The sequence below is a fragment of the Danio rerio genome, chromosome 6 (assembly GCF_052040795.2).
Source record: "Danio rerio strain M-AB ecotype USA chromosome 6, GRCz13ab, whole genome shotgun sequence".
NCBI classification, from domain to species: Eukaryota; Metazoa; Chordata; class Actinopteri; order Cypriniformes; family Danionidae; genus Danio; species Danio rerio.
This window is the reverse complement of record NC_141026.1, coordinates 8,762,508-8,789,495: the sequence shown is the minus strand read 5'-3', so window position 1 is coordinate 8,789,495 and position 26,988 is coordinate 8,762,508. Positions and strand designations below refer to the sequence as shown.

General features: G+C 32.5%; 1 protein-coding gene and 1 long non-coding RNA gene across 11 annotated transcripts in view; one reads left to right on the top strand and one right to left on the bottom strand.

The window, feature by feature from the left end:
- Window positions 1-26,988, top strand: part of plppr2b (phospholipid phosphatase related 2b) — a 157,191-nt gene that overhangs the window by 27,065 nt on the left and 103,138 nt on the right. For all 10 annotated transcript variants that reach the window (XM_087256589.1, XM_087256585.1, XM_087256588.1 and 7 more), the window contains one exon: window positions 5,254-5,357. In XM_087256589.1, coding sequence (XP_087112715.1) covers window positions 5,280-5,357 — 78 coding nt within the window. In that variant the 5' untranslated portion in view covers window positions 5,254-5,279. The remainder of the gene's footprint in view (window positions 1-5,253; window positions 5,358-26,988) is intronic.
- On the bottom strand, window positions 5,252-11,657 carry LOC147843357 (uncharacterized). The gene is made up of 3 exons (XR_015493211.1): window positions 11,490-11,657; window positions 8,250-9,472; window positions 5,252-6,558 (listed from the first exon to the last, which is right to left on the bottom strand). It is a non-coding gene; the product is annotated as an uncharacterized LOC147843357 (long non-coding RNA).

Below are 26,988 nucleotides of genomic sequence, written 5' to 3'. Positions count from 1 at the left end.
TGATATATATCTTGATATAATATTTATCTTGATTTTACATTGGCTTCTAAACTGTGCTTCGCCAGATTCAAACCAGTGTGCTCTGCATCATGAGTACAATATCGTACAAAGTGAGCTACTAGTTTATCAGCTATTAATCAGTGGTAATTTAAGGGCAAAATCTGAAATACTGTGAATTATAAAAATCTTGAACGCATATGATTATCCATCAGGACTGAGGTGTGTTTTGAATGCACCGAATCTTAATTGAAATGTATTTATAAACTAATTTTAAGAGGATCACATGCTTGTGATTGCATGCGGCTGGTCCCACATTATCCAGTTTATGAATCACCAATCAGACGATTCCTAAGCCACTATAAGTACCCTAAGTTCCATCCATCTTCATTTTGAAGAATCCCCCTTCCACCCTTACTCCTCCTCCTTTCCTAGATGGGTGACACGGAGACCCACAGCAAGAACGTCACTGGTTCTAGTCCTCACTAAGCCAGCTGACATTTCTGTGCGGAGTTTACACGTTCTCCCCGTGCTCACGTGGGTTCCCCTCAGGGTTCCCGGTTTCCTCCCACTGTCCAAAATAATGCAACTAAAGTTAATTGACTAATCCAAATCGGCACTGAAGACATGCTCCTAATAAGTAGTTATCTCTTAAGAGCAATCCCTATTTATTAATTAGCTACTAGAGCAGGGGAGTTCTCGAGATCTACCTGCTCAAACTCCCCTCTTACTTTGCAAACGGGAGGGAGCCCCGGGCTCGAGGATCTTATGAGCTCATGGCTCAGTCCCAGGACAGCATGCCAAACACACTTTATAATAAATCATCAGCTAAGTGTGAACACTTGAAACATAGTTTAAATTCAGAACAAGCTAAAAGGAAATAGAATATGCAGCAGGCCAGCCTGAACACCAGCTGGTGAACTACTCACACCTGCAGCTTCTTCACATTGGACGTCCAGGGTTCTCCAGTCTCTAGACAGCAGCTCTTTACAGGACATTTGGCCAGAGGAGAAATGGTGCCCAACAGTGCCTGGTTTCTCTCTAGGTTTTTTTCCTACACTTTCGTCAATCAAAAAGTCGCCACTGGCTTGCTTGATTTGGGACCTCCGGAGCTGCGCATCGATGGGTTTGCTCTTTAGTGTTGGACTCTCAGCAGTGAAAATTAAACCACACTGAACTGAACTAAACTGAACTTCAACTCTGAAAACTGGACTGACGCAGTTTCAATTTAGTAGAACTTCTGTGTGAAGCTGCTTTGACACAATCTACATTGTAAAAGCGCGATAGAAATTAAGATGAATTAAATTGAATTGAATCTTAAACACATTTTTGAGAAATAAATTGCCAATTGTGGCTCAGTGGTTAGAACTTTCACCTCATAGCAAGAAGGTCATTAGCATTTCTGTGTGGAGTTTGCATGTTTTCCTGTGTTTACGTGGGTTTCCTCGGGTGCTTCAGTTTCCCCGACAGTCCAAACACATGCGCTATAAGTGAATTGGATTAACTAAATTTGCCGTAGTGTATGAGTGTGTGTGAATGCAAGAGTGAATGAGTGTTTCCCGATACTGGATTGCAGCTGGAAGTGCATCCACTGCATAAAACAAATGCCAGAATAGTTGGCGGTTCATTTCGCTGTGACCAAAGGAAAATGAATGCATGACTGAATCTTGTTCAACCAAAATATATCGTCAAATGTGTGTTCATGGAATGTTTTGACAAGCCAAAAAGGAATCTCTGGGAATATAGATCTTATCTTTAAGCTTTCTCGCTGATTTTCTTCCTCTGTCTTAAATAATTAAAAACTGTACAGCATCGATGGAAGCACAAATAACTTGTTTCTTGATTTAATTTGATTAAGCTAAAGGCCTGGTTTCCTAACTGGTTCAAAAAATAGCTTTTGTTCCTTTTTCAACTTAAGCCTCTGCACTGTTAGATGTTGAATTTTAATGGCTCCTTGCAGATTGCGACAGCTACAAGATGTTTGTGGTGTTGTGTTTGCTGTTGGGCCCGAGGAACACAGCGCTAAAGACAGAAGCTAAGCCTCATGTATTATTCATCTCTCTTTATTCATCTTTCACCCCCTCATTATGTAACAATAGTATAGAAAACATAAAAGTGATCCTGATCATTACAGCGTCCCAGAAGAGAGCTTATATTTATTTATATTGTGGCTCTATTTAGTATTGCATTCTTTGCTTAGGGCAGCATGTATGTGAGCCTGTGTTTGTGACCTATACATTCAATAAGAGATCTCTGCTCTCTCAAAGAGCCGACTGGGATTTTAATCTCGAATTTCAGCTCCTCGTCTTATAACTCGTGATCTGCTCGGCACAGTGGGAATTCAGCTCTCTTTCTGTGCGTTCCAGCTGCAAATGAAATGAGCAGTCACTCTGCTGATAATGTTCTTGAGCTGCTCTGCTAGACAGGATTTCAATTTGAAGATACAGAGGAGATGGGAAAATTATTTGCAATCTGAACTGGTTATATGGATCATTTTATGACGTTACTTATGGAACAGCAGCTATACTATTTCCATTTATTTTGCTGTCGAACTGAAGAAACATTCTTCTAGACACCCAGCAAGCATTAATATTGATGTAATGCAGTACAATAATCTGATTACAAGTTTCCCCTCACTAAGAGCGTTTGATATTTACCTCAGAAACACTACACTGCACTGTCCTACACTGTAAAAAATATCTGTTAAAGTAAAATGTAGCGTCACATGCTAAAAGTATGTGACACATATGGTAATGGCCCCTAAAAATGCTAGGCCAGGGGTGGTCAACCCTGGTCCTGGAGAGCCACCTTCCTGGAGATTTCAGTTACAACCCATATCAAACACACCTGCCTGTAATTATCACGTTTTGTTCAGGTCCTAATTATTTGGTTCAGGTGTGTTTGATGTGGGTAGCAACTAAAATCTGCAGGAAGGTGGCTCTCCAGGAACATGGTTGGCCACCCCTGTGCTAGGCCTTGACTGAACTTACTGAACTCAGAGCTGCAACTAAATAAACAAATGACTCAAGATCAATGCGTCATTACTTCAATATAACAATCAGTTGCTTGCTGTGCTATCAAGAAATCAAACAAATATATAGCCTACTCTCTTTATTTCTATAGCTCAGTTCCACTTATTCATTCATGGTTACCCTTGACTTTTAAATTAGTAATGCAATGATTGCAATAGGATTTCCTGATAAAACAAAAAGAACTGAACAAACTGCATAGCTTGCCTCATATCTCACTGCAGTTTTTGGTAGACATTGAGATATCTAGGCAGTCACTAAAATAAAGATTTGTTGTTCCTGATTTTAAACACAGTTTGCAAAAATATGCTCATTATTAATTACCAAATTATTTTAGGGCTGCTCGATATTGGAAAAAAACTGACATTGCAATATTTTCATTCACTGCAATATATTGAGATGTAAATGCAATTTCACCAGAGGACTTGAATAGCTTGTAAAGAATTTACAATTTTAGATCAATTGGGATGATTTTTTTTTTAAATATATGATTTTAAATATTATTTTTTTTAAATATGATTTTATATAAAATATAATTTAAAAAAATGACAAGCAAAGTTAAATACAACAAGGAAAAGATGCAAATAAACAATAATTTATGGTTTTCTGGGGAGGCAAACAGTATTTAGGAGCAGAAATTAAATGATCACCATAATAATCTTAATAATAACAGCCGTATCGCTTTGAGTAAATAATTATGTAATGTACAATTAATCCTTTAGCCACAAATGTTTAATTTATTGTGCCCAAATGGCTGAAATTTGCTTCAGATTATTACAGTCTTAAAATTACTATATATATGTAAAAAAAATTTGTTTAAAAAATTTTTACTTTTATTAACAATTTTATTAGTTTAACTGATATATTGTCTGGATTTATGTTGTATATTACGTGACTAGTAACTGTGTTAAACTGTAAAGTTGAATTTTCAACCTCAGAAGTCGACAGAGTAGAGATCAAGCCCCCATAAAGCATTTCACAACCATAAACAAATGCAAAACACTTGTGAATCACTAAATATTTTAAATTAAGCTAGTTTATTATACTCAAAAAAAGAAAAAATCGTAAACCTGTTGCTTTAAAAGTGATTAGTTGACTTTATTTTAAATATTGAGTAGACCTGTTGCATTTTACAATGGTTGGTTTTAGTTAAAAAAAGAAAAAAATTAGTAAAGCTGTTCCTTTAAAAGCAATTAGTTGACTTTACTTTAAAAAATGAGTAAACCTTTTGCTTTAAAAGCGATTAGTTGAATAAATTTTAAAAAACGGTAAACTCATTGCTTTTAAAAGGATTAGTTGACTTTATTTAAAATGTTAAGTAAACCTGTTGCATTTACAATGATTTGTTGATTTTACTTTTAAAAAATGAGCAAACCTGTTGTCTTAATGTAAAAGTTCCACTTACAATGACTTTTAAAAAATAAAGTCAGAGCGTTTTAAGACGACAGGTTTATCATCTTTTTTAAGGTAACTAATCACTTTTTGTAGTGCACAGAGTTTTGCATCTCTATTTGCATTATTATTGTTTTTTTTATAATATTACTGCTGTTTTCACAATGTACTGTTGGTGATTTGAGGATTTGTTTCATGCAATGTCTGCAAAATATCTAAAACTATGTTTCATTATAAGCATGCACTCTTAATGTATTTGCAAACAAGCAAGGGAAGTGGCTTGGTGGCTTAGTGGTTAACACTAAGAGCAAGACACTCACTGGTTCGAGTCCTGGCGTTTCTGTGTGCAGTTTGCATGTTCTCTCAGTGTTGGGAGAAGGAAAGCTGAAGGAAAAGGAATGGATGAACGAAAAATGCACGAATCATTAACTGTATTGGTCACAGAGCTTCTGTAATCTCCCAAAAGCCAATTGTCAAATCCAGTTGAACTTTTTTGTCAAGGAAACTGATCCTATCTTCTGTGTTGGCCTATAGAATCACGTCATCACTGCAGCACTCTGTTGAGAGGATTATATACAGTGCATGCATAAACTATACAATGTTTTTCACATGCACATTCACTCCATTTGCTGTTTGTTTAAACTATTTATTTAGTGGGGGAACGACTTACAGTACATCTTTTAGGTTCAATTCACTTAAATTTGTAAAACTTAAGTTTAGTTTTATTTCTTCATGTTGTCCCAACACAAATCGATTCTGTGGAATGCAGCATTTTTTAAAAGTTCAACTAGATCATCTTATTGAAATGCTTTTTATCTGCCCCTGTATGTTCTAGGTCTCTGACCGATTTACTGCAGAGGGATGGACAGAAGGAGGTTTGTTGGAAGAGGAGCAGTTAAGAGGAGCAAATATATAGTGCCATGTTTCCTGTTTGTAGAGGTGAGTTGCAGCTTGTTCAGTTCAATACACTGCTGTACCATGTTCACGTTGCTTTAATTTTGGTATGAACATTATGCTCTGCCCTCTGGTGGAACTAAAAGAAACTTAGTGCTTCTTCTTGGGTCATCTTAGTACACACTATTGGTTCATTCATTCATATTTTCATCTTTTCCTAGAAATGTATTTTGGTGCACACTCAAAAAAATAAAATAAAATAAAAATTAAATAAGCTCTTTGTTCAAACTACAAATTTAAACTGAGCTGAAACAACACAAGTCTTGAGTTTTTGTGTGATAACTTAATTGTTTTTATTGTTTTAATTTTAATCAACTTAAATTTGTAACTAATAACTTAACTCAATTAATTCATTTTGTTCCAATACATATCAATTGAGTGGAACTCAGCATTTCAACGGTGTGCATGTACAGAATAAAAGTATAAGACTTGACCATGGGAATACCAGTTGCCCCAAATCAATTCACTAATGTTGATCCTGGACCATCAATATATAAATACACTAATGTTGATCCTGGACCATCAATATATAAATTCACTAATGTTGATCCTGGACCATCAATATACAAATTCACTAATGTTGATCCTGGACCATCAATATATAAATTCACTAATGTTGATCCTGGACCATCAATATATAAATTCACTAATGTTGATCCTGGACCATCAATTTATAAATTCACTAATGTTGATCCTGGACCATCAATTTATAAATTCACTAATGTTGATCTTGGACCATCAATATATAAATACACTAATGTTGATCCTGGACCATCAATATATAAATTCACTAATGTTGATCCTGGACCATCAATATATAAATTCACTAATGTTGATCCTGGACCATCAATATATAAATTCACTAATGTTGATCCTGGACCATCAATAAATAAATTCACTAATGTTGATCCTGGACCATAAATTAAAAAATTCACTAATGTTGATCCTGGACCATCAATTTATAAATTCACTCATGTTGATCCTGGACCATCAATATATAAATTCACTAATGTTGATCCTGGACCATCAATATATAAATTCACTAATGTTGATCCTGGACCATCAATATATAAATTCACTAATGTTGATCCTGGACCATCAATATATAAATTCACTAATGTTGATCCTGGACCATCAATATATAAATTCACTAATGTTGATCCTGGACCATCAATATATAAATTCACTAATGTTGATCCTGGACCATCAATATATAAATTTACATTTACATTTACATTTAGTCATTTAGCAGACGCTTTTATCCAAAGCGACTTACAAATGAGGACAAGGAAGCAATTTACACAACCAAGAGCAACAATGAATAAGTACTAAAGGCAAGTTTCAGGTCTGTAAAGTCTAAGAAGGGAAGTGTTAGTATTTTTTTTTTTTTTTTTTTTTTTTTTTTTTTTTGTACAGTTAGTGTGATATTCAAAGAGGCAATTGCAGCTTAGGAAGTGAAGTGGAGACTAAATAGTTGAGTTTTTAGTCGTTTCTTGAAAATAGCGAGTGACTCTGCTGTTCTGATGCAGTTAGGGAGTTCATTCCACCAACTGGGCAGATTGAGCGTGAATATAAATTCACTAATGTTGATCCTGGACCATCAATATATGAATTCACTAATGTTGATCCTGGACCATCAATATATAAATTCACTAATGTTGATCCTGGACCATCAATATATGAATTCACTCATGTTGATCCTGGACCATTAATATATAAATTCAATAATGTTGATCCTGGACCATCAATATATGAATTCACTAATGTTGATCCTGGACCATCAATTTAAAAATTCACTAATGTTGATCCTGGACCATCAATATATAAATTCACTAATGTTGATCCTGGACCATCAATATATAAATTCACTAATGTTGATCCTGGACCATCAAAATATAAATTCACTAATGTTGATCCTGGACCATCAATATATGAATTCACTAATGTTGATCCTGGACCATCAATATCTAAATTCACTAATGTTGATCCTGGACCATCAATATATGAATTCACTCATGTTGATCCTGGACCATTAATATATAAATTCAATAATGTTGATCCTGGACCATCAATATATAAATTCACTCATGTTGATCCTGGACCATCAATATATAAATTCACTAATGTTGATCCTGGACCATCAATATATGAATTCACTAATGTTGATCCTGGACCATCAATATATAAATTCACTAATGTTGATCCTGGACCATCAATAAATGAATTCACTAATGTTGATCCTGGACCATCAATATATAAATTCACTAATGGTGATCCTGGACCATCAATATATAAATTCACTAATGTTGATCCTGGACCATCAATATATAAACTCACTAATGTTGATCCTGGACCATCAATATATAAATTCACTAATGGTGATCCTGGACCATCAATATACAAATTCACTAATGTTGATCCTGGACCATCAATATATAAATTCACTCATGTTGATCCTGGACCATCAATATACAAATTCACTAATGTTGATCCTGGACCATCAGTTTATAAATTCACTAATGTTGACCCTGGACCATCAATATTTCAATTCACTAATGTTGATCCTGGACCATCAATTTATAAATTCACTAATGTTGATCCTGGTCCATCAATTTATAAATTCACTAATGTTGATCCTGGACCATCAATTTAAAAAATCACTCATGTTGATCCTGGACCATCAATATATAAATTCACTAATGTTGATCCTAGACCATCAATATATAAATTCACTAATGTTGATCCTGGACCATCAAAATATAAATTCACTAATGTTGATCCTGGACCATCAATATATAAATTCACTAATGTTGATCCTGGACCATCAATATATAAATTCATTCATGTTGATCCTGGACCATCAATATATAAATTCACTAATGTTGATCCTGGACCATCAATTTAAAAATTCACTAATGTTGATCCTGGACCATCAATATATAAATTCACTAATGTTGATCCTGGACCATCAATATATAAATTCACTAATGTTGATCCTGGACCATCAATATATAAATTCACTCATGTTGATCCTGGACCATCAATATATAAATTCACTAATGTTGATCCTGGACCATCAATATATGAATTCACTAATGTTGATCCTGGACCATCAATTTAAAAATTCACTAATGTTGATCCTGGACCATCAATATATAAATTCACTAATGTTGATCCTGGACCATCAATATATAAATTCACTAATGTTGATCCTGGACCATCAAAATATAAATTCACTAATGTTGATCCTGGACCATGAATTTAAAAATTCACTAATGTTGATCCTGGACCATCAATATATAAATTCATTCATGTTGATCCTGGACCATCAATATATAAATTCACTAATGTTGATCCTGGACCATCAATATATAAATTCACTCATGTTGATCCTGGACCATCAATATATAAATTCACTAATGTTGATCCTGGACCATAAATTTAAAAATTCACTAATGTTGATCCTGGACCATCAATATATAAATTCACTCATGTTGATCCTGGACCATCAATATACAAATTCACTAATGTTGATCCTGGACCATCAATATATAAATTCACTAATGTTGATTCTGGACCATAAATTTAAAAATTCACTAATGTTGATCCTGGACCATCAATATATAAATTCACTAATGGTGATCCTGGACCATCAATATACAAATTCACTAATGTTGATCCTGGACCATCAATATATAAATTCACTAATGTTGATCCTGGACCATCAATATATAAATTCACTAATGGTGATCCTGGACCATCAATATACAAATTCACTAATGTTGATCCTGGACCATCAATATATAAATTCACTAATGTTGATCCTGGACCATCAATATATAAATTCATTCATGTTGATCCTGGACCATCAATATATAAATTCACTAATGTTGATCCTGGACCATCAATATATAAATTCACTCATGTTGATCCTGGACCATCAATATATAAATTTACTAATGTTGATCCTGGACCATCAATATATAAATTCACTCATGTTGATCCTGGACCATCAATATATAAATTCACTAATGTTGATCCTGGACCATAAATTTAAAAATTCACTAATGTTGATCCTGGACCATCAATATATAAATTCACTCATGTTGATCCTGGACCATCAATATACAAATTCACTAATGTTGATCCTGGACCATAAATTTAAAAATTCACTAATGTTGATCCTGGACCATCAATATATAAATTCACTAATGGTGATCCTGGACCATCAATATATAAATTCACTCATGTTGATCCTGGACCATCAATATACAAATTCACTAATGTTGATCCTGGACCATCAGTTTATAAATTCACTAATGTTGATCCTGGACCATCAATATACAAATTCACTAATGTTGATCCTGGACCATCAATATTTAAATTCACTAATGTTGATCCTGGACCATCAATATATAAATTCACTAATGGTGATCCTGGACCATCAATATACAAATTCACTAATGTTGATCCTGGACCATCAATATATAAATTCACTAATGTTGATCCTAGACCATCAATATATAAATTCACTCATGTTGATCCTGGACCATCAATATACAAATTCACTAATGTTGATCCTGGACCATCAATATATAAATTCACTAATGTTGACCCTGGACCATCAATATTTCAATTCACTAATGTTGATCCTGGACCATCAATTTAAAAAATCACTCATGTTGATCCTGGACCATCAATATATAAATTCACTAATGTTGATCCTGGACCATCAATATATAAATTCACTAATGTTGATCCTGGACCATCAAAATATAAATTCACTAATGTTGATCCTGGACCATCAATATATAAATTCACTAATGTTGATCCTGGACCATCAATATACAAATTCACTAATGTTGATCCTGGACCATCAATATTTAAATTCACTAATGTTGATCCTGGACCATCAATATATAAATTCACTAATGGTGATCCTGGACCATCAATATACAAATTCACTAATGTTGATCCTGGACCATCAATATATAAATTCACTAATGTTGATCCTAGACCATCAATATATAAATTCACTCATGTTGATCCTGGACCATCAATATACAAATTCACTAATGTTGATCCTGGACCATCAGTTTATAAATTCACTAATGTTGATCCTGGACCATCAATATATAAATTCACTAATGTTGACCCTGGACCATCAATATTTCAATTCACTAATGTTGATCCTGGACCATCAATTTATAAATTCACTAATGTTGATCCTGGTCCATCAATTTATAAATTCACTAATGTTGATCCTGGACCATCAATTTAAAAAATCACTCATGTTGATCCTGGACCATCAATATATAAATTCACTAATGTTGATCCTGGACCATCAATATATAAATTCACTAATGTTGATCCTGGACCATCAAAATATAAATTCACTAATGTTGATCCTGGACCATCAATATATAAATTCACTAATGTTGATCCTGGACCATCAATATAAAAATTCACTAATGTTGATCCTGGACCATCAATATATAAATTCACTAATGTTGATCCTGGACCATCAATATACAAATTCACTAATGTTGATCCTGGACCATCAATATATAAATTCACTAATGTTGATCCTGGACCATCAATATATAAATTCACTAATGTTGATCCTGGACCATCAATATAAAAATTCACTAATGTTGATCCTGGACCATCAATTTAAAAATTCACTAATGTTGATTCTGGACCATCAATAAATAAATTCACTAATGTTGATCCTGGACCATCAATATACAAATTCATTAATGTTGATCCTGGACCATCAATTTAAAAATTCATTAATGTTGATCCTGGACCATCAATATATAAATTCACTAATGTTGATCCTGGACCATCAATATATCAATTCACTAATGGTGATCCTGGACCATCAATTTAAAAATTCACTCATGTTGATCCTGGACCATCAATTTATAAATTCACACATGTTGATCCTGGACCATCAATTTAAAAATTCACTCATGTTGATCCTGGACCATCAATTTACAAATTCACACATGTTGATCCTGGACCATCAATATATAAATTCACTAATGTTGATCCTGGACCATCAATTTATAAATTCACTCATGTTGATCCTGGACCATCAATATATAAATTCACTAATGTTGATCCTGGACCATCAATTTATAAATTCACTCATGTTGATCCTGGACCATCAATTTATAAATTCACTCATGTTGATCCTGGACCACCAATATATAAATTCACTAATGTTGATCCTGGACCATCAAAATATAAATTCACTCATGTTGATCCTGGACCATCAATTTATAAATTCACTCATGTTGATCCTGGACCATCAATATATAAATTCACTAATGTTGATCCTGGACCATCAATATATAAATTCACTAATGTTGATCCTGGACCATCAAAATATAAATTCACTAATGTTGATCCTGGACCATCAATATATAAATTCACTAATGTTGATCCTGGACCATCAATATATAAATTCACTAATGTTGATCCTGGACCATCAATATATAAATTCATTCATGTTGATCCTGGACCATCAATATATAAATTCACTCATGTTGATCCTGGACCATCAATATATAAATTCACTAATGTTGATCCTGGACCATCAATATATAAATTCACTAATGTTGATCCTGGACCATCAATTTATAAATTCACTCATGTTGATCCTGGACCATCAATATATAAATCCACTCATGTTGATCCTGGACCATCAATATATAAATTCATTAATGTTGATCCTGGACCATTAATATATAAATTCACTAATGTTGATCCTGGACCATCAATATATAAATTCACTAATGTTGATCCTGGACCATCAATTTATAAATTCACTAATGTTGATCCTGGACCATCAATTTAAAAATTCACTAATGTTGATCCTGGACCATCAATATATAAATTCACTAATGTTGATCCTGGACCATCAATATATAAATTCACTAATGTTGATCCTGGACCATCAAAATATAAATTCACTAATGTTGATCCTGGACCATGAATTTAAAAATTCACTAATGTTGATCCTGGACCATCAATATATAAATTCACTCATGTTGATCCTGGACCATCAATATATAAATTCACTAATGTTGATCCTGGACCATAAATTTAAAAATTCACTAATGTTGATCCTGGACCATCAATATATAAATTCACTCATGTTGATCCTGGACCATCAATATATAAATTCACTAATGTTGATTCTGGACCATAAATTTAAAAATTCACTAATGTTGATCCTGGACCATCAATATATAAATTCACTAATGGTGATCCTGGACCATCAATATACAAATTCACTAATGTTGATCCTGGACCATCAATATATAAATTCACTAATGTTGATCCTGGACCATCAATATATAAATTCACTAATGGTGATCCTGGACCATCAATATACAAATTCACTAATGTTGATCCTGGACCATCAATATATAAATTCACTAATGTTGATCCTGGACCATCAATATATAAATTCATTCATGTTGATCCTGGACCATCAATATATAAATTCACTAATGTTGATCCTGGACCATCAATATATAAATTCACTCATGTTGATCCTGGACCATCAATATATAAATTCACTAATGTTGATCCTGGACCATCAATATATAAATTCACTCATGTTGATCCTGGACCATCAATATATAAATTCACTAATGTTGATCCTGGACCATAAATTTAAAAATTCACTAATGTTGATCCTGGACCATCAATATATAAATTCACTCATGTTGATCCTGGACCATCAATATACAAATTCACTAATGTTGATCCTGGACCATCAATATATAAATTCACTAATGTTGATCCTGGACCATAAATTTAAAAATTCACTAATGTTGATCCTGGACCATCAATATATAAATTCACTAATGGTGATCCTGGACCATCAATATATAAATTCACTCATGTTGATCCTGGACCATCAGTTTATAAATTCACTAATGTTGATCCTGGACCATCAATATACAAATTCACTAATGTTGATCCTGGACCATCAATATTTAAATTCACTAATGTTGATCCTGGACCATCAATATATAAATTCACTAATGGTGATCCTGGACCATCAATATACAAATTCACTAATGTTGATCCTGGACCATCAATATATAAATTCACTAATGTTGATCCTAGACCATCAATATATAAATTCACTCATGTTGATCCTGGACCATCAATATACAAATTCACTAATGTTGATCCTGGACCATCAGTTTATAAATTCACTAATGTTGATCCTGGACCATCAATATATAAATTCACTAATGTTGACCCTGGACAATCAATATTTCAATTCACTAATGTTGATCCTGGACCATCAATTTATAAATTCACTAATGTTGATCCTGGTCCATCAATTTATAAATTCACTAATGTTGATCCTGGACCATCAATTTAAAAAATCACTCATGTTGATCCTGGACCATCAATATATAAATTCACTAATGTTGATCCTGGACCATCAATATATAAATTCACTAATGTTGATCCTGGACCATCAAAATATAAATTCACTAATGTTGATCCTGGACCATCAATATATAAATTCACTAATGTTGATCCTGGACCATCAATATAAAAATTCACTAATGTTGATCCTGGACCATCAATATATAAATTCACTAATGTTGATCCTGGACCATCAATATACAAATTCACTAATGTTGATCCTGGACCATCAATATATAAATTCACTAATGTTGATCCTGGACCATCAATATATAAATTCACTAATGTTGATCCTGGACCATCAATATAAAAATTCACTAATGTTGATCCTGGACCATCAATTTAAAAATTCACTAATGTTGATTCTGGACCATCAATAAATAAATTCACTAATGTTGATCCTGGACCATCAATATACAAATTCATTAATGTTGATCCTGGACCATCAATTTAAAAATTCATTAATGTTGATCCTGGACCATCAATATATAAATTCACTAATGTTGATCCTGGACCATCAATATATCAATTCACTAATGGTGATCCTGGACCATCAATTTAAAAATTCACTCATGTTGATCCTGGACCATCAATTTACAAATTCACACATGTTGATCCTGGACCATCAATATATAAATTCACTAATGTTGATCCTGGACCATCAATTTATAAATTCACTCATGTTGATCCTGGACCATCAATATATAAATTCACTAATGTTGATCCTGGACCATCAATTTATAAATTCACTCATGTTGATCCTGGACCATCAATTTATAAATTCACTCATGTTGATCCTGGACCACCAATATATAAATTCACTAATGTTGATCCTGGACCATCAAAATATAAATTCACTCATGTTGATCCTGGACCATCAATTTATAAATTCACTCATGTTGATCCTGGACCATCAAAATATAAATTCACTAATGTTGATCCTGGACCATCAATTTATAAATTCACTAATGTTGATCCTGGTCCATCAATTTATAAATTCACTAATGTTGATCCTGGACCATCAATTTAAAAAATCACTCATGTTGATCCTGGACCATCAATTTATAAATTCACTAATGTTGATCCTGGACCATCAATATATGAATTCACTAATGTTGATCCTGGACCATCAAAATATAAATTCACTCATGTTGATCCTGGACCACCAATATATAAATTCACTAATGTTGATCCTGGACCATCAAAATATAAATTCACTCATGTTGATCCTGGACCATCAATTTATAAATTCACTAATGTTGATCCAGGACCATCAAAATATAAATTCACTAATGTTGATCCTGGACCATCAATTTATAAATTCACTAATGTTGATCCTGGTCCATCAATTTATAAATTCACTAATGTTGATCCTGGACCATCAATTTAAAAAATCACTCATGTTGATCCTGGACCATCAATTTATAAATTCACTAATGTTGATCCTGGACCATCAATATATGAATTCACTAATGTTGATCCTGGACCATCAATATACAAATTCACACATGTTGATCCTGGACCATCAATTTATAAATTCACTAATGTTGATCCTGGACCATCAATATATGAATTCACTAATGTTGATCCTGGACCATCAATATATAAATTCACTAATGTTGATCCTGGACCATCAATATATAAATTCACTAATGTTGATCCTGGACCATCAAAATATAAATTCACTAATGTTGATCCTGGACCATCAATATATAAATTCACTAATGTTGATCCTGGACCATCAATATATAAATTCACTAATGTTGATCCTGGACCATCAATATATAAATTCATTCATGTTGATCCTGGACCATCAATATATAAATTCACTCATGTTGATCCTGGACCATCAATATATAAATTCACTAATGTTGATCCTGGACCATCAATATATAAATTCACTAATGTTGATCCTGGACCATCAATTTATAAATTCACTCATGTTGATCCTGGACCATCAATATATAAATCCACTCATGTTGATCCTGGACCATCAATATATAAATTCATTAATGTTGATCCTGGACCATTAATATATAAATTCACTAATGTTGATCCTGGACCATCAATATATAAATTCACTAATGTTGATCCTGGACCATCAATTTATAAATTCACTAATGTTGATCCTGGACCATCAATATATAAATTCACTAATGTTGATCCTGGACCATCAATAAATGAATTCACTAATGTTGATCCTGGACCATCAATATATAAATTCACTAATGGTGATCCTGGACCATCAATATACAAATTCACTAATGTTGATCCTGGACCATCAATAAATAAATTCACTAATGTTGATCCTGGACCATCAATATATAAATTCACTAATGGTGATCCTGGACCATCAATATACAAATTCACTAATGTTGATCCTGGACCATCAATATATGAATTCACTAATGTTGATCCTGGACCATCAATATATAAATTCACTAATGTTGATCCTGGACCATCAATATATGAATTCACTCATGTTGATCCTGGACCATTAATATATAAATTCAATAATGTTGATCCTGGACCATCAATATATAAATTCACTCATGTTGATCCTGGACCATCAATATATAAATTCACTAATGTTGATCCTGGACCATCAATATATGAATTCACTAATGTTGATCCTGGACCATCAATTTAAAAATTCACTAATGTTGATCCTGGACCATCAATATACAAATTCACTAATGTTGATCCTGGACCATCAATATTTAAATTCACTCATGTTGATCCTGGACCATCAATATATAAATTCACTAATGTTGATCCTGGACCATCAATATATAAATTCACTAATGTTGATCCTGGACCATCAAAATATAAATTCACTAATGTTGATCCTGGACCATCAATATATGAATTCACTAATGTTGATCCTGGACCATCAATATCTAAATTCACTAATGTTGATCCTGGACCATCAATATATGAATTCACTCATGTTGATCCTGGACCATTAATATATAAATTCAATAATGTTGATCCTGGACCATCAATATATAAATTCACTCATGTTGATCCTGGACCATCAATATATAAATTCACTAATGTTGATCCTGGACCATCAATATATGAATTCACTAATGTTGATCCTGGACCATCAATATATAAATTCACTAATGTTGATCCTGGACCATCAATAAATGAATTCACTAATGTTGATCCTGGACCATCAATATATAAATTCACTAATGGTGATCCTGGACCATCAATATATAAATTCACTAATGTTGATCCTGGACCATCAATATATAAACTCACTAATGTTGATCCTGGACCATCAATATATAAATTCACTAATGGTGATCCTGGACCATCAATATACAAATTCACTAATGTTGATCCTGGACCATCAATATATAAATTCACTAATGTTGATCCTGGACCATCAATATATAAATTCACTAATGTTGATCCTAGACCATCAATATATAAATTCACTCATGTTGATCCTGGACCATCAATATACAAATTCACTAATGTTGATCCTGGACCATCAGTTTATAAATTCACTAATGTTGATCCTGGACCATCAATATATAAATTCACTAATGTTGACCCTGGACCATCAATATTTCAATTCACTAATGTTGATCCTGGACCATCAATTTATAAATTCACTAATGTTGATCCTGGTCCATCAATTTATAAATTCACTAATGTTGATCCTGGACCATCAATTTAAAAAATCACTCATGTTGATCCTGGACCATCAATATATAAATTCACTAATGTTGATCCTGGACCATCAATATATAAATTCACTAATGTTGATCCTGGACCATCAATATATAAATTCACTAATGTTGATCCTGGACCATCAATATATAAATTCACTCATGTTGATCCTGGACCATCAATATATAAATTCACTAATGTTGATCCTGGACCATCAATATATGAATTCACTAATGTTGATCCTGGACCATCAATTTAAAAATTCACTAATGTTGATCCTGGACCATCAATATATAAATTCACTAATGTTGATCCTGGACCATCAATATATAAATTCACTAATGTTGATCCTGGACCATCAAAATATAAATTCACTAATGTTGATCCTGGACCATGAATTTAAAAATTCACTAATGTTGATCCTGGACCATCAATATATAAATTCATTCATGTTGATCCTGGACCATCAATATATAAATTCACTAATGTTGATCCTGGACCATAAATATATAAATTCACTCATGTTGATCCTGGACCATCAATATATAAATTCACTAATGTTGATCCTGGACCATAAATTTAAAAATTCACTAATGTTGATCCTGGACCATCAATATATAAATTCACTCATGTTGATCCTGGACCATCAATATACAAATTCACTAATGTTGATCCTGGACCATCAATATATAAATTCACTAATGTTGATTCTGGACCATAAATTTAAAAATTCACTAATGTTGATCCTGGACCATCAATATATAAATTCACTAATGGTGATCCTGGACCATCAATATACAAATTCACTAATGTTGATCCTGGACCATCAATATATAAATTCACTAATGTTGATCCTGGACCATCAATATATAAATTCACTAATGGTGATCCTGGACCATCAATATACAAATTCACTAATGTTGATCCTGGACCATCAATATATAAATTCACTAATGTTGATCCTGGACCATCAATATATAAATTCATTCATGTTGATCCTGGACCATCAATATATAAATTCACTAATGTTGATCCTGGACCATCAATATATAAATTCACTCATGTTGATCCTGGACCATCAATATATAAATTCACTAATGTTGATCCTGGACCATCAATATATAAATTCACTCATGTTGATCCTGGACCATCAATATATAAATTCACTAATGTTGATCCTGGACCATAAATTTAAAAATTCACTAATGTTGATCCTGGACCATCAATATATAAATTCACTCATGTTGATCCTGGACCATCAATATACAAATTCACTAATGTTGATCCTGGACCATCAATATATAAATTCACTAATGTTGATCCTGGACCATAAATTTAAAAATTCACTAATGTTGATCCTGGACCATCAATATATAAATTCACTAATGGTGATCCTGGACCATCAATATATAAATTCACTCATGTTGATCCTGGACCATCAATATACAAATTCACTAATGTTGATCCTGGACCATCAGTTTATAAATTCACTAATGTTGATCCTGGACCATCAATATACAAATTCACTAATGTTGATCCTGGACCATCAATATTTAAATTCACTAATGTTGATCCTGGACCATCAATATATAAATTCACTAATGGTGATCCTGGACCATCAATATACAAATTCACTAATGTTGATCCTGGACCATCAATATATAAATTCACTAATGTTGATCCTAGACCATCAATATATAAATTCACTCATGTTGATCCTGGACCATCAATATACAAATTCACTAATGTTGATCCTGGACCATCAGTTTATAAATTCACTAATGTTGATCCTGGACCATCAATATATAAATTCACTAATGTTGACCCTGGACCATCAATATTTCAATTCACTAATGTTGATCCTGGACCATCAATTTATAAATTCACTAATGTTGATCCTGGTCCATCAATTTATAAATTCACTAATGTTGATCCTGGACCATCAATTTAAAAAATCACTCATGTTGATCCTGGACCATCAATATATAAATTCACTAATGTTGATCCTGGACCATCAATATATAAATTCACTAATGTTGATCCTGGACCATCAAAATATAAATTCACTAATGTTGATCCTGGACCATCAATATATAAATTCACTAATGTTGATCCTGGACCATCAATATAAAAATTCACTAATGTTGATCCTGGACCATCAATATATAAATTCACTAATGTTGATCCTGGACCATCAATATACAAATTCACTAATGTTGATCCTGGACCATCAATATATAAATTCACTAATGTTGATCCTGGACCATCAATATATAAATTCACTAATGTTGATCCTGGACCATCAATATAAAAATTCACTAATGTTGATCCTGGACCATCAATTTAAAAATTCACTAATGTTGATTCTGGACCATCAATAAATAAATTCACTAATGTTGATCCTGGACCATCAATATACAAATTCATTAATGTTGATCCTGGACCATCAATTTAAAAATTCATTAATGTTGATCCTGGACCATCAATATATAAATTCACTAATGTTGATCCTGGACCATCAATATATCAATTCACTAATGGTGATCCTGGACCATCAATTTAAAAATTCACTCATGTTGATCCTGGACCATCAATTTACAAATTCACACATGTTGATCCTGGACCATCAATATATAAATTCACTAATGTTGATCCTGGACCATCAATTTATAAATTCACTCATGTTGATCCTGGACCATCAATATATAAATTCACTAATGTTGATCCTGGACCATCAATTTATAAATTCACTCATGTTGATCCTGGACCATCAATTTATAAATTCACTCATGTTGATCCTGGACCACCAATATATAAATTCACTAATGTTGATCCTGGACCATCAAAATATAAATTCACTCATGTTGATCCTGGACCATCAATATACAAATTCACACATGTTGATCCTGGACCATCAATTTATAAATTCACTAATGTTGATCCTGGACCATCAAAATATAAATTCACTAATGTTGATCCTGGACCATCAATTTATAAATTCACTAATGTTGATCCTGGTCCATCAATTTATAAATTCACTAATGTTGATCCTGGACCATCAATTTAAAAAATCACTCATGTTGATCCTGGACCATCAATTTATAAATTCACTAATATTGATCCTGGACCATCAATATATGAATTCACTAATGTTGATCCTGGACCATCAATATACAAATTCACACATGTTGATCCTGGACCATCAATTTATAAATTCACTAATGTTGATCCTGGACCATCAATATATGAATTCACTAATGTTGATCCTGGACCATCAATATATAAATTCACTAATGTTGATCCTGGACCATCAATATATAAATTCACTAATGTTGATCCTGGACCATCAAAATATAAATTCACTAATGTTGATCCTGGACCATCAATATATAAATTCACTAATGTTGATCCTGGACCATCAATATATAAATTCACTAATGTTGATCCTGGACCATCAATATATAAATTCATTCTTGTTGATCCTGGACCATCAATATATAAATTCACTCATGTTGATCCTGGACCATCAATATATAAATTCACTAATGTTGATCCTGGACCATCAATATATAAATTCACTAATGTTGATCCTGGACCATCAATTTATAAATTCACTCATGTTGATCCTGGACCATCAATATATAAATCCACTCATGTTGATCCTGGACCATCAATATATAAATTCATTAATGTTGATCCTGGACCATTAATATATAAATTCACTAATGTTGATCCTGGACCATCAATATATAAATTCACTAATGTTGATCCTGGACCATCAATTTATAAATTCACTAATGTTGATCCTGGACCATCAATATATAAATTCACTAATGTTGATCCTGGACCATCAATAAATGAATTCACTAATGTTGATCCTGGACCATCAATATATAAATTCACTAATGGTGATCCTGGACCATCAATATACAAATTCACTAATGTTGATCCTGGACCATCAATAAATAAATTCACTAATGTTGATCCTGGACCATCAATATATAAATTCACTAATGGTGATCCTGGACCATCAATATACAAATTCACTAATGTTGATCCTGGACCATCAATATATAAATTCACTAATGTTGATCCTGGACCATCAATATATAAATTCACTAATGTTGATCCTAGACCATCAATATATAAATTCACTCATGTTGATCCTGGACCATCAATATACAAATTCACTAATGTTGATCCTGGACCATCAGTTTATAAATTCACTAATGTTGATCCTGGACCATCAATATATAAATTCACTAATGTTGACCCTGGACCATCAATATTTCAATTCACTAATGTTGATCCTGGACCATCAATTTATAAATTCACTAATGTTGATCCTGGTCCATCAATTTATAAATTCACTAATGTTGATCCTGGACCATCAATTTAAAAAATCACTCATGTTGATCCTGGACCATCAATATATAAATTCACTAATGTTGATCCTGGACCATCAATATATAAATTCACTAATGTTGATCCTGGACCATCAAAATATAAATTCACTAATGTTGATCCTGGACCATCAATATATAAATTCACTAATGTTGATCCTGGACCATCAATATATAAATTCACTAATGTTGATCCTGGACCATCAATATATAAATTCATTCATGTTGATCCTGGACCATCAATATATAAATTCACTAATGTTGATCCTGGACCATCAATTTATAAATTCACTCATGTTGATCCTGGACCATCAATATATAAATTCACTAATGTTGATCCTGGACCATCAATTTATAAATTCACTCATGTTGATCCTGGACCATCAATTTATAAATTCACTCATGTTGATCCTGGACCACCAATATATAAATTCACCAATGTTGATCCTGGACCATCAATATATAAATTCATTCATGTTGATCCTGGACCATCAATATATAAATTCACTAATGTTGATCCTGGACCATCAATATATAAATTTACTAATGTTGATCCTGGACCATCAATATATAAATTCACTAATGTTGATCCTGGACCATCAATTTATAAATTTACTCATGTTGATCCTGGACCATCAATATATAAATCCACTCATGTTGATCCTGGACCATCAATATATAAATTCATTAATGTTGATCCTGGACCATTAATATATAAATTCACTAATGTTGATCCTGGACCATCAATATATAAATTCACTAATGTTGATCCTGGACCATCAATTTATAAATTCACTAATGTTGATCCTGGACCATCAATAAATGAATTCACTAATGTTGATCCTGGACCATCAATATATAAATTCACTAATGTTATCCTGGACCATCAATATACAAATTCACTAATGTTGATCCTGGACCATCAATATATAAATTCACTCATGTTGAACCTGGACCATAAATATATAAATTCACTCATGTTGATCCTGGACCACCAATATATAAATTCACTAATGTTGATCCTGGACCATCAATATATAAATTCACTAATGTTGATCCTGGACCATCAATATATAAATTCACTAATGTTGATCCTGGACCATCAATATATAAATTCACTAATGTTGATCCTGGACCATCAATTTATAAATTCACTAATGTTGATCCTGGACCATCAATTTATAAATTCACTAATGTTGATCTTGGACCATCAATATATAAATACACTAATGTTGATCCTGGACCATCAAAATATAAATTCACTAATGTTGATCCTGGACCATCAATATATAAATTCACTCATGTTGAACCTGGACCATAAATATATAAATTCACTCATGTTGATCCTGGACCACCAATATATAAATTCACTAATGTTGATCCTGGACCATCAATATATAAATTCACTAATGTTGATCCTGGACCATCAATATATAAATTCACTAATGTTGATCCTGGACCATCAATATATAAATTCACTAATGTTGATCCTGGACCATCAATTTATAAATTCACTAATGTTGATCCTGGACCATCAATTTATAAATTCACTAATGTTGATCTTGGACCATCAATATATAAATACACTAATGTTGATCCTGGACCATCAAAATATAAATTCACTAATGTTGATCCTGGACCATCAATATATAAATTCACTAATGTTGATCCTGGACCATCAATTTATAAATTCACTCATGTTGATCCTGGACCATCAAAATATAAATTCACTAATGTTGATCCTGGACCATCAATATATAAATTCACTAATGTTGATCCTGGACCATCAATTTATAAATTCACTAATGTTGATCCTGGACCATCAATTTATAAATTCACTAATGTTGATCTTGGACCATCAATATATAAATACACTAATGTTGATCCTGGACCATCAAAATATAAATTCACTAATGTTGATCCTGGACCATCAATATATAAATTCACTAATGTTGATCCTGGACCATCAATATACAAATTCACACATGTTGATCCTGGACCATCAATTTATAAATTCACTAATGTTGATCCTGGACCATCAAAATATAAATTCACTAATGTTGATCCTGGACCATCAATATATAAATTCACTAATGTTGATCCTGGACCATTAATATATAAATTCACTAATGTTGATCCTGGACCATAAATTAAAAAATTCACTAATGTTGATCCTGGACCATCAATATATAAATTCACTCATGTTGATCCTGGACCATAAATTAAAAAAATCACTAATGTTGATCCTGGACCATCAATATATAAATTCACTCATGTTGATCCTGGACCATAAATTAAAAAAATCACTAATGTTGATCCTGGACCATCAATTTATAAATTCACTCATGTTGATCCTGGACCATCAATATATAAATTCACTCATGTTGATCCTGGACCATAAATTTATAAATTCACTAATGTTGATCCTGGACCATCAATTTATAAATTCACTCATGTTGATCCTGGACCATCAATATATAAATTCACTCATGTTGATCCTGGACCATCAATATATAAATTCACTAATGTTGATCCTGGACCATCAATATATCAATTCACTAATGTTGATCCTGGACCATCAATATATAAATTCAATAATGTTGATCCTGGACCATCAATATATAAATTCACTCATGTTGATCCTGGACCATCAATATATAAATTCACTAATGTTGATCCTGGACCATCAATATATAAATTCACTATTGTTGATCCTGGACCATCAATATATAAATTCACTCATGTTGATCCTGGACCATCAATATCTAAATTCACTAATGTTGATCCTGGACCATCAATATATGAATTCACTCATGTTGATCCTGGACCATCAATATATAAATTCACTCATGTTGATCCTGGACCATCAATATATAAATTCACTAATGTTGATCCTGGACCATCAATATATCAATTCACTAATGTTGATCCTGGACCATCAATATATAAATTCAATAATGTTGATCCTGGACCATCAATATATAAATTCATTCATGTTGATCCTGGACCATCAATATATAAATTCACTAATGTTGATCCTGGACCATCAATATATAAATTCACTCATGTTGATCCTGGACCATCAATATATAAATTCACTAATGTTGATCCTGGACCATCAATATATAAATTCACTAATGTTGATCCTGGACCATCAATTTATAAATTCACTCATGTTGATCCTGGACCATCAATATACAAATTCACACATGTTGATCCTGGACCATCAATTTATAAATTCACTAATGTTGATCCTGGACCATCAAAATATAAATTCACTAATGTTGATCCTGGACCATCAATATATAAATTCACTAATGTTGATCCTGGACCATCAATTTATAAATTCACTCATGTTGATCCTGGACCATCAAAATATAAATTCACTAATGTTGATCCTGCACCATCAATATATAAATTCACTAATGTTGATCCTGGACCATCAATTTATAAATTCACTCATGTTGATCCTGGACCATCAAAATATAAATTCACACATGTTGATCCTGGACCATCAATTTATAAATTCACTAATGTTGATCCTGGACCATCAATGTATAAATTCACTAATGTTGATCCTGGACCATCAATATATAAATTCACTAATGTTGATCCTGGACCATCAATATATAAATTCACTAATGTTGATCCTGGACCATCAATATATAATTTCACTCATGTTGATCCTGGACCATCAATATATAAATTCACTAATGTTGATCCTGGACCATCAATATATAAATTCACTAATGTTGATCCTGGACCTTCAATATATAAATTCATTCATGTTGATCCTGGACCATCAATATATAAATTCACTCATGTTGATCCTGGACCATCAATATATAAATTCACTAATGTTGATCCTGGACCATCAATATATAAATTCACTAATGTTGATCCTGGACCATCAATTTATAAATTCACTCATGTTGATCCTGGACCATCAATATATAAATCCACTCATGTTGATCCTGGACCATCAATATATAAATTCATTAATGTTGATCCTGGACCATTAATATATAAATTCACTAATGTTGATCCTGGACCATCAATATATAAATTCACTAATGTTGATCCTGGACCATCAATTTATAAATTCACTAATGTTGATCCTGGACCATCAATATATAAATTCAATAATGTTGATCCTGGACCATCAATAAATGAATTCACTAATGTTGATCCTGGACCATCAATATATAAATTCACTAATGTTGATCCTGGACCATCAATATACAAATTCACTAATGTTGATCCTGGACCATCAATAAATAAATTCACTAATGTTGATCCTGGACCATCAATATATAAATTCACTAATGTTGACCCTGGACCATCAATATTTCAATTCACTAATGTTGATCCTGGACCATCAATTTATAAATTCACTAATGTTGATCCTGGTCCATCAATTTATAAATTCACTAATGTTGATCCTGGACCATCAATTTAAAAAATCACTCATGTTGATCCTGGACCTTCAATATATAAATTCACTAATGTTGATCCTGGACCATCAATATATAAATTCACTAATGTTGATCCTGGACCATCAAAATATAAATTCACTAATGTTGATCCTGGACCATCAATATATAAATTCACTAATGTTGATCCTGGACCATCAATATATAAATTCACTAATGTTGATCCTGGACCATCAATATATAAATTCATTCATGTTGATCCTGGACCATCAATATATAAATTCACTAATGTTGATCCTGGACCATCAATTTATAAATTCACTCATGTTGATCCTGGACCATCAATATATAAATTTACTAATGTTGATCCTGGACCATCAATATATAAATTCACTAATGTTGATCCTGGACCATCAATTTATAAATTTACTCATGTTGATCCTGGACCATCAATATATAAATCCACTCATGTTGATCCTGGACCATCAATATATAAATTCATTAATGTTGATCCTGGACCATTAATATATAAATTCACTAATGTTGATCCTGGACCATCAATATATAAATTCACTAATGTTGATCCTGGACCATCAATTTATAAATTCACTAATGTTGATCCTGGACCAT